Genomic DNA, 11,455 nt, shown 5'->3' with positions numbered 1-11,455 from the left:
CAAAAAATCCTGAAAAAATGCATGATTTTTGAATAAAATATTAAACACTAAAACAGTTTTCAACAGCGATAATAAGACATGTTTCTACATAATCATATCAGCATATTAGAATGATTTATGGAGGATCCTCACAGAAATAAAATACATTTTAAAATTAAAATAAGTGATATTAAATGATTCAATTAATAATATTTTATAACATTAATGTTTTATAGTATTTTTATAAGTAAATACAACCTTGGTGAGCATAAGAGATTTCTCCTAAAAACATAAAAAAATACATACATAATGTTTTTTTCATACTATTCTGACTTGTTTTATCTCACACAGCTGATTGGCCGTGGCCGGTACGGAGCAGTGTATCGTGGTTCGCTTGACGACAGATCTGTGGCAGTGAAAGTGTTCGTTTCTGCTAACCGGCAGCAGTTCACTAATGAGCGTATGATTTATCGCCTCCTCCTGGATCATGACAATGTAGCGCGCTTCTTAGAAAGCGAGGAACGTGTCGGTACAGAAGGCCGAACAGAGTTTCTCCTCCTGCTAGAGTTTTACCCACATGTGAGTATCGCAAAAAGCCTGAAGAACCCAAACCAGCTGCACAAAACGTTCAAAATCTCCAGTCTATTTCCAGATTGCTCATTCTTTTCCTCTTTAGCCTGTCCTGTTTTTTTTTTTTTTTATCTCACATTCCTCCTTCTCTACATCACAGCTTCAAAAGTGCAAGCGCACGCATTTATTTTGTGGTTATATTTAGAGACCCGAGGGATCTGATGTCATGTTTGATCTTGTGGTAACAGCATCTCAAAGTGTAATGCGATATCTTTGGATATCACCTAAAACTCGCTTACTCTCTTCCTTCAGTTTTCCTCTGTGACTTTTTTCATCCTCTCTCTTATGCACTTATGGAACTAGGAAAAGGTTACAGTTCAGCAGAATATCCTCACTTTACCTTTCGCCGCATACTCACACCCACTACACACTCTCTCGATGTTATGGAGGAAGAGAGAGATTATTGACTGAGCTGAGAAGTTTTCAATTATTCATAACCGTGGGCTTTCAGCCTGTACTTCCTGTGGGCTAACCTCAAGCCAGGTTGCCATAGTGACAGGAGGCATCCCAGAGGTAGTCCTGAGGTACGGCAAGAGTGCATTAATTGTGCTACTCCTGTAATTTTGAGATACGCCGCCTCTTTTCTTTCTCGCTCTGTGCTTTAATCTCATCCTCCCTCGCTTCTCCCTCCTCTTCCCCTCCTCTGCCCCCCTGTTTTTCCTGTGTGTTCCTCCCTGTACTTTGCAGATGATTTCCTCTCAATAGAGTACTCCCTCTGTCTTTCCCAGGGCTCTCTGTGCACGTATCTGAACGGGCGCACTGTGGACTGGCTGAGCTGCTGTCGTTTGGCTCTGTCTGTCACCAGAGGGTTGGCGTACCTGCACACAGAAATACAGAAAGGGGGTGAGATACGAAATAACAAATAAAAACAGCCAAACATGCAAATTCATAATTCACTTTTTATTTAGGACCTGACTGAATATTATATTTTACATAAAAGACATTTACATACAGTCCACAAGAGAATATAATACTTAAATTTATAAAAATTACCCAGTTCAAAAGTTTACATACACTTGATTCTTAATGCTGTGTTACTAAAATAATCCACAACTGTTTTTTTTGTTTAGTGATATTTGTTCACAAGTCTATTGTTTGTCCTGAACACTGCCCGTTCTGAACACTGTTCTTGAGAAAAATTCTGTTGTTTTTCTGTATTTTTGTGTATTTGAACCCTTTCTAAAAATAACTGTATGATTTTGAGATCCATCTTACCACACTGAGGACAGCTGACGGACTCATATTTAACTATTACAGAAGGTTCAAACACTCACTGATGCTCCAGAATGAAAAACGATGCATTAAGAGCCAGGGGTGTAAACTTTTGAACACGTTGAAGATGTAAACGTATTTTGGCTAAGTATACAGTATATATACTTTTAATTTAATACTGCCCTCAGAAGCTACAGAAGATACTATCATGTTTTCCAGAAGACAAAATAAGTTTAATTTACCCGGATCTCCAAATTCAAATAGTTTTACTAACCGTAAACTTTCAAGTTTTTGAAAACCGATAAAAAGTATCAACTATGTAAAATACACTTTAGATTTTAAGTATGGAGTATGGATGTGAAGTGGGTGTGTGCACTTTATTTATAGCCTCAGTCTGAGAAAGCAGGAAGGCAGGGATGGGGCGTAATTCTCAATGCTTTTTTTTAGTTTTCTTTGTCTTTGTTTCAGTGTGAAAGGCTCTGAAAGTGTTCAGATTTGATTTAGTGTCAGAAGAATGCATGGAAATGAAAGGCATAAAGAGTGTGACACAAAGTGAGACCAAAGAAGTAAGGAAAGCGATGCTATGTCTTCATCTTTAGTGCAGTCATCTTGATATATACTGACACATCCTTTTTTTTAACTCACGGAAACCAAACTTTCATATATAAATGCACACTCATATAAACTCTCATATACAGCATTATTAAAAGCATTGTTATTTAATAGAGTGGACTTTTAGTACTGACCTGAATAATATATTTTACATCTTAATACTGTGTTGGTACCTGAATGATCCACAGCTGTGTTTTTTTGTTTGTTTTGTTTAGTGATAGTTGGTTATGAGTCCCTCATTCTGAACAGTTAAACTGCTGTTCTTAAGAAAAATCCTTCAGGTCCCACAAATTCTTTGGTTTTTCATCATTTTTGTGCATTTGAACCCTTTCCAACAATGACTGTATGCTTTTGAGATCTATTTTTTCACACTGAGGACAGCTGAGGGACTCATATGCAACTATTACATAAGGTTCAAACGCTCACTGATGCTTACATTAAGAGCCAGTGGGTTTTTGAATTTCAAGATTATTGTAAATTTAACTTATTTTGTCTGGGGAAACATGTAAGTATCTTCTGTAGCTTCTGAAGGGCAGTACTAAATAAAAAAAATGATATTTAGGTAAGAAAAATGTACACATCTTAGTTCTGTTCAAAAGTTTACACCCCTGGCTCTTAATGCATCGTTTTTCCTTCTGGAGCATCAGTGGGTATTTGAAACTTATGTACTAATTCTGTATTAATATTACGCCTTACTGGACCATCTACAATGGTGAAATCCCTTTTACATAGTTTAATCTAGTGCTCTCTAGTGGCAGTTCTTATATTATGATTCACTGTCATGTGATTTTCCATCCTTCTCTCCTCTCTCATCCCACTCATCCTCCTTCTATGTCTCTCTTTCCTTTCCCTCTCTTCTTCTCATTGTTAGATGTGTATAAACCGGCCGTGTCCCACCGGGATCTGAACAGTAGGAATGTGCTGGTGAAGACAGATGGCTCTTGTGTGATCAGTGATTTTGGACTTTCCATGATTTTGACGGGAAAGGGGCCGTCTGGGCATGGAGATGAGGACAACAGTGCCATCAGTGAGGTCAGCAAACAGCTATTTAGACTGGTCCAGTCTGATCCAGCCCAGAAAAATCTAAACAAGACCAGTGATTTCTGAAAATAATTCCTCAGACTAATCATATGTTATACCTCTTCACCTCACTCAATAGGTGGGTACAGTGCGATACATGGCTCCTGAAGTGCTAGAAGGGGCAGTGAATCTAAAGGATTGTCAGACAGCACTGAAACAAGTGGATGTTTATGCGCTGGGTCTGCTTTACTGGGAGACATTCATGCGGTGTGCGGACCTCTTCCCAGGTACCACGCACACACGTACACACATGCAGATGTTTCCTTGTCACAGCTGCTGCTTGTTCTCAATATAAAACTTTCTGTACCACCAGGTGAGGCAGTTCCAGCATTTCAGATGGCGTTTCAGGCAGAGGTGGGCAATCGCCCTACCATAGAAGACATGCAGGCACTTGTGTCCCGAGAAAAAGAAAGACCTAAATTCCCAGAGGCCTGGAAAGAGAATAGCCTGGTGAGAAAGAAACAGATAAACAGATACAAATGCAGCTTATCAACTCTCAGTGGACTAAAATAGATTTGTTGATGCATCTGTGTTTATGTGCAGACGGTGCACTCTCTGAAAGAGACAATGGAAGATTGCTGGGATCAGGATGCTGAAGCCCGACTGACGGCTCAGTGTGCAGAGGAGAGACTCGCTGAACTGCTTCTCATCTGGGACAGGGAAAAGTCAGTCAGTCCTGCTCTCAACCCCAGCACTGCACTGTTTAACCACAGGTAATCAATAACAAATTATTATTGTGGAATCACAGATAATCAAAAACCAATAATCATTGACCAGTTACTGTACAACCACAGGTAATCAGTAGCCTATAATCACTGACCATTCACTGTATAAGTACAGGTAATAAATAAATAACCAAAAATTATTGTATGACCACAGTAATATATAATCACAGACCATTAACTGTATAATCACAGGTAATCAATAACCAACCATTACTGTACAACCACAGTTAATCAATAACCAACAATTACTGTACAGCCACAGGTAATAAATAATTAATAATTACTATACAACCAGAGGTAATCAGTAATCTATAATCACTGACCATTAACTGTATAACCACAGATAATCAATAACCAGTAACTACTGTACAACCACAGGTAATCAGTAATCTATAATCACTGATCATTAACTGTATATTTACCGGTAAGCAAAAACCAATAATTATTGTACGACCACAGGTAAACAATAATCGATAATCACTGACCACTCACTGTATAACTACAGCTAATCAATAACCAATAATCACTGACCAACTAGAGGTAATTAATAACCTATAATCACTGAGCATTCTCTGTACAACCATGGGTAATCAATAACAATAATTAATGTACGGCCAGAGGTAATCAGTAATCTATAATCACTGACCATAAACTGTATAACCACAGGGAATCTATAACAAATAATTACTGTACAACCCCAGGTAATCAATAACCAATAATCACTGACCACTCACTGTATAACTACAGCTAATCAATAACCAATAATTATTGTACATCCACAGCTAATCAATAACCAATAATCACTGACCAACTAGAGGTAATCAGTAATCTATAATCACTGATCATTAACTGCATAACCACAAGTAATCAATAAACAATAATTACTGTACAACCACAGGTAATCAGCAACCAATAAGTACCCACCACTCACTGTATAACCACAGGTAATCAATAATCACTGACCACTCATTGTACAACTACATGTAATCAGTAACCAATAATTATTGTATAACCACAGGTAATCAATATCCAATAATCACTAACCACTCACTGTATAACCACAGATAATAAATAACCAATAATTACGATACAACCACAGATAATCAATAACCTGTAACCTATAATCACTGACCATTCACTATATAACAACAGGTATTCAATAACCAATAATCACTGACCACACACTGTATAACCACAGGTAATCCATAACCAATAATCACTGTATAACCAAAGGTAATCAGTAACCAATAATCACTGTCCCCTCACTGAATAACAACAGGTAATCACTAACCAATAATTACTGACCACTCACTGTATAACCACAGGTAACAAATAACCAATAATTGCAAACACAGGTAATCAATAACCAGTAAAAAGTGAGCACTCACGTACAACTGCAAGTTATCAATAATTGCTAACCAATCACTGTATAAAAGCAGGTAATCAATAACCAATCATCACTAATCACTCACTATACAACCACAGGTAACTAACAGAGATTGACAACTCATAGTACAACCATAGGAATTCACTAATAATCACTAACTAATCACTGTACTGCATGTAATCAAAAATCATTAATCACTGATCACTCACTGTACAACCAGAGGTAAACAATAATCAATGACACTAACCATATTATTACAGGTAATTAAAAATCACTGACCAATAACTGAACAACAGGTCATTAGTAATTACTGTCCACTTACTGTACATCCACAGATACTCAATAACCAGTAATCACTGACCACTCACTGTACAACTGTAGATAATCAGTAATCACTGATTAAACAACCTTATTACTGCACTGTGTGACCACAAGCAATCAATAACCAAAACTCACTGCATAACTAATGAAAATCCAAAATGAATAATGTCTTAACTTTAACAATGTATGTTAAACAATTAATTCAGCCAGAGGTAATGTATAATCCAGTTATGTAACACTGCACTGTACATCCCCAGTTAATTCCAGATAGTTATTAATCAATTTCAAAAAGTTACATTGTGCATTTTGCAAGTCTATGTATGCCTTTAACGTATGAGATTCTTACTTAAACTAATATTTTCTAGGAACTTCTCTACTGGAAGACAGACACCTAAGGTTGAACACTCCTCCACAAACACCGAAGACCGCAAGGGTGCTGATAAACCCCTCCACAATGACACTTCAGTGGACCCACCCACAGTGGGAGGGTCAAACCCTGCAGAGAAGAACAGGAACTGCATCAACTACGAGAGGCAGCAGGCCCAATCACGACAGTCCGGCACAGAAAGCTCCTCCCCCACTCCGGTCTCAGAGTCCTGCAATGCCACACAGCCTCCACTAGTGGGCAACACTGCCTCTCTCTGTGCTCAGCTGACCCAAGAAGACCTGGAGATACCAAAACTGGATCCTAGTGAAGTCCAGAGGAACTTGAGAGAGAGCTCCGACGAGAGCCTGATGGAATATTCACAGAAACAGTTCTGCTCTCCGGAAACATCAACCTCACATGGCCCATTCTACCCTCTCATGAAGATGGCTTCTGAGCTTTCAGGGTCACAGGGTTCTAGTCGGCATGCTGACGCCCCTATAACCATCCTACCTAAGCAGCAGAATGTTCCTAAGAGGCCGAGTACTTTAAGTCTCCATGGTAAGCCTTCTGGGAAAACACCCACCTTGTCGTCATCATCACTGCGGATGAAGTTTGGGAAGCTTGGAAAGTCAAACCTGAAGAAAGTCGAGATGGGTGTGGCTAAAGCCAGTGCAGTCAGTGTGGCACATGAGGCCAGGCAAATTACCATTGCCAACAACGATGCTGCGGCAGCAGTGAGTAAATATGCGACCGGAGCAGCACCTGAGTCAGCAGGAAGTGCAGTCAATGCGGCTGATGTCCGTTGGAAGGGCGCCATGAGTTCAGAGGACTTGACCTTCGGCCTTTTAAACACTAGCCCTGACGAGCAGGAGCCTCTTCTCAGAAGAGAGGCGCATCCTGACAATGCAAACAACAACAACAGCAATAACAACAATGGCGAAGGAGAGGGCGAGGGAGACGCTGAGGGTGGAGGAGAGGGAGGAGAAAACAGTGAGAATGTTGGTCCAACAGGAGATGCTCCCGCTGCTTCTAACGTGGAGCCTGTTGCGCTGCCCGGCCCGTGTCCTGCCCCAGCTGTGGTTCCTCCTCAGGCCCAAACCCAAGCTCAGACACAGACACATGGAGAGGCCCTGCTCAGACAGAACCGTGTGCGCAGACCCGAGAGACCCAACTCACTGGATCTGTCCATCACCACACTGCCATTACTAGGTGAGTATCAGTGCTGCAAACTTAACCTCTTTTGGCTTAATTTGCACTGTTGAATGCAAACTATGTACTTTTTGAAGAACCAATTCATTTTTTCAAGGGCTATGTGGATTTAAAATGTGATGGCTCATAAGTTTACATACACCTTGCAGAATCTACAAAACGTTCATTATTTTATCAAAATAAGAGGGATCATACAAAATGCATGTTATTTTTTATTTAATACCGACCTGATTAAGATGTTTCGCATAAAATATGAGAAAATAATTGTTTAATTTATAAAGATGACGCTTCAAAGGTTTACATATGCTTGATTCTTAATACTTTGTTGTTACCTGAATGATCCACAGCTGTGTTTTTTTATTTAGTGATAGTTTTTCATGAGTCCCTTGTTTGTCCAGAACAGTTAAACTGCCTGCTGTTCTTTAGAAAAAATCTTCAGGTGCCACAAATTGTTTGTTTTTTCAGCATTTTTGTGTATTTGAACCCTTTCCAACAATGACTGTATGATTTTGAGATCCATCTTTTCACACCGAGGACAACTGAGGGACTCATATGCAACTATTACAGAAGGTTCAAACACTCATTGATGCTTCAGAAGGAAAAACAATGCATTAAGAGCAAGGGGTGAGGATATGTAGACATTTTTCTTATTTTGCCTAAATATCATATTTTCATTCAGTACAGGCCTTCAGAAGTTACAGAAGATACTTGCATGTTTTCTTGAAGACAAGAAAAAGTTACATTTATCCTCATCTTCAAATTCAAAAAGTTTTCACCTCCCAGCTCTTAATGTATTGTGTTTCCTTTTGAAGCATCAGTGAGCGTTTAAACCTTCTGTAATATTTGCATATGAGTCCCTCAGATGGGGGTGAAAACTTTAATGATCATGGTAAATTTAACTTGTTTTCTCTTTTGGAAAACATGTAAGTATCTTCTGTAGCTTCTGAAGGGCAGTACTAAATAAAAAAAATATGCTATTTAGGCCAAATAAGACAAATGTACACATCTTCATTCTGTTCAAAAGTTTTCACCCCTAGCTTAATGCATTGTGTTTCCTTCTGAAGCATCAGCAAGCGTTCGAACCTTCTGCATACGAGTCCCTCAGTTGTCCTCAATGGACCTCAAAATCATACAGCCATTGTTGAAAAGGGTTCAAATACACAAAAATGCTGAAAAACCAAACAATTAGTGGTACCTGAAGGAATTTTCTGAAGAACAGTGGGCAGTTTAACTGTTCAGGTTAAACAAGGGACTCATAAACAACTATCACCAAACAAAATTATTCAGTTAACAAGGGTTAAACTTTTGAATGGGGTAATTTTTATAAATTCAAAATTATTTTCTATTGTGGACTATGTGTAAATGACTTTTATGTTAAGAGTCAGGTCAGTACTAAACAAAAAATATCATGCATTTTGTATGATCCCTCTTATTTTTGTAATATAATTAACATTTTACAGATTCTATAATAAGGTATATGTAAACTTTTGAAATCTGAATGGCTGGTAAAACTGGCTGTTCACCAACATTTTCATAATGTTTTAATTTCATTTTCTTATTTTTATTGTCACTATCATTTATTTTGATGTTTTATGTTCACAAATGTACACTTTAAAAATGTTAGACCTTTTTCCTGAAACATAAGCATAATGAATTGCTCTGTAGATTGTTTGTAAAACTATTAAGTTTAGAAACAATTTACACTTATCTCCATTCTTCTCAGGTTTCATAAATGAGACCTGAGAATGACATGCCATCACATTGTAATCTCTCTTCACCCACAGGAGGCAAGTCTGCCGGCGACATGACTGAGGGATCAGGAGATAAAATCAAGAAGCGAGTGAAGACGCCTTACGCTCTGAAGAAGTGGCGTCCTGCCAGCTGGGTTATCACCACCGATACACTGGATGCTGAAGTCAACAACAACAGCCGTCATGGAGGGCTCGGTCAGAACCAAAATCAGGCTGGTACCAGCAGACCCAAATCAGCCTCGGCTGTGTATCTAGGTAGTCGGGGAGGATCTCGATTCTCAGATCCCAATGACTGCGACTTTTAAACTTTGACCTCACTTTGCAAAAATGTCAAATCATACTCTACAGCTCTAAAAACTCAACACAAGTGTGGACTGGACCATATACAGTACATGTCTTAAAGTTAACCCCAATTGTAAGCACAGTAAGAGTCTTAGTGGATTTTACACTGAAAAGAGCTATGCAGCCATCTTTTAGTTTAACATTTGTATGTTATTTTTAATTAAGCTACTTTTTGGTTGCACTTTTTTGCTTGAAGTTATAAATCATAATTATTTTGACCGTTCAAAATGGTCCCTAATATTAAAGCAGTGTAAATGTGTACTTAATCATCACATAGTCGATATTAATTCTTAGTTATGCTCATTTCTAAAATAGTGATTCTATAAAATTATATAAAAACAACGATTATAAAAAAATCATCAAAATTTGTTCAAACCCTGTTTAGATTATAGGGTTACTCATTAACACTAATCATAATCATTTCATTCGTAAGGTTACAAAGCTTTCATTTTTGCTCGTGCAGACCTGCAAAATATGTTTACATTCTCTAATATTTTCCCATGCACGGTTTCCTGCAGCTTTGAGATTTATGAGACAATATTACAGAAGTTCCCTGACTGTGTTCACAGCGTCTGGTACTTGTGTGTGCAAAATGACAGCAGGCTTCCCTTGCCGAGGTCTGAAAGAAGCCAACAGCCTAAAAAAAGCAATTCAACACATTTCACTGTGGTGGCACTATGTATCTCAGCATCAGACACTCAAGACAATATTTAGAAATGGTGTGACTGAGACTGAGACCTAGACAACATCTGATATGATCAGACGCAGGAGTCACACTTGGACAAGCTTTACTCAGAGACGCAAGACAAAGCTGCAGTGCACGCAGTCTGGTAAACGGACTGTTCTGGATCCTGTCTAACGATGCTTTGGACCTACTTGTTATTTACTTATTTTTCTATGTGTGAGTGAGTGTGCATGAGCGCACAAGATCAGTTCTCAGTGTGTTTGTTCCTGTGTCTTTGTGTGTCGTCTCTAGTCGTGTGAAAGTTTTTTGTGCTGCATGTTTGTATCTGTTCCTGTGGGGACGTGCATCTTCATATGCACTTACCTGTTCTAATCAATTGATGAACAGGTGTCAACAAAGGGCAAAGGTTTAATCAAATAGAAACCTGAGAAGTCTTTTGAAAGCACAGCACACAAAGCAGCATTTCTCGCTATGCACAAAGACATGAAGCAAGCAGCTCTGGTCTGAAATCAAACCTCCTTGTGTTACTAAACTGCTCTGGCATGTCAGTGATAATGAATCGGACGCTGTTGTTATAATCGTATAAACAGAGTCCCATATTATCCTCACCTGAACTGACTGTTGCATGTCTTAAATGCGTCTTAAAGAGCACAAGATACTCTCAGCTGCGACCCTGGTGTGTTTATGCACACATTTATGTTTATGTGTGTGTCTGTGCATGTATGCGTGAATGAGTGTTTGTATGATGTTATTCTCCTGTTAACACAATCGTTGTAATCATAGTGACGTGATCAATCGTTTTATTACCCCTTGCTGAGACATTTTGAAAATTGTGATTTGTATAAGAAGGTGCAGACTGTAAAAGTGTTCTGTTATTTGCAGATTTAAATTAAATTATGCTTTGCATTTGCATAGTCTCTGTTTATTTACAGTGGGATGAAATCAGTTCTCAAACATTTGGAATTGCAATATGAGAGTAGTACCACTAGTCGGCGCACTAAACATGTTATTCTAACCTTGACCTATTTGAATTGTATTTTTATTAGAGCAGTTATTACTTTATGGTCATCACACTAAAGTAAAATTGAAATTGAAAGGTAATTAAAAAATTAAATTAAGTATTTTCACAATCTAAAAAATGGTTTTAAGTCAGTT

At 38.4% G+C, this 11,455-nt stretch overlaps 1 protein-coding gene across 1 annotated transcript in view; it reads left to right on the top strand.

Moving 5' to 3' along the window:
* bmpr2a (bone morphogenetic protein receptor, type II a (serine/threonine kinase)) overlaps nucleotides 1-11,210 on the top strand; it is a 30,327-nt gene extending 19,117 nt beyond the window's left edge. Inside the window, exons 6-13 of the mRNA XM_073852092.1 lie at nucleotides 331-558; nucleotides 1,338-1,452; nucleotides 3,305-3,465; nucleotides 3,593-3,740; nucleotides 3,827-3,963; nucleotides 4,057-4,226; nucleotides 6,312-7,522; nucleotides 9,307-11,210. Of these exons, the coding sequence (XP_073708193.1) occupies nucleotides 331-558; nucleotides 1,338-1,452; nucleotides 3,305-3,465; nucleotides 3,593-3,740; nucleotides 3,827-3,963; nucleotides 4,057-4,226; nucleotides 6,312-7,522; nucleotides 9,307-9,578 (2,442 nt within the window). The 3' untranslated portion in view covers nucleotides 9,579-11,210. The remainder of the gene's footprint in view (nucleotides 1-330; nucleotides 559-1,337; nucleotides 1,453-3,304; nucleotides 3,466-3,592; nucleotides 3,741-3,826; nucleotides 3,964-4,056; nucleotides 4,227-6,311; nucleotides 7,523-9,306) is intronic.
* The last annotated feature ends 245 nt before the right edge of the window (nucleotides 11,211-11,455 follow it).

Source organism: Garra rufa, chromosome 12 (genome assembly GCF_049309525.1).
Source record: "Garra rufa chromosome 12, GarRuf1.0, whole genome shotgun sequence".
NCBI classification, from domain to species: Eukaryota; Metazoa; Chordata; class Actinopteri; order Cypriniformes; family Cyprinidae; genus Garra; species Garra rufa.
This window is presented reverse-complemented; position numbering and strand designations above follow the sequence as displayed.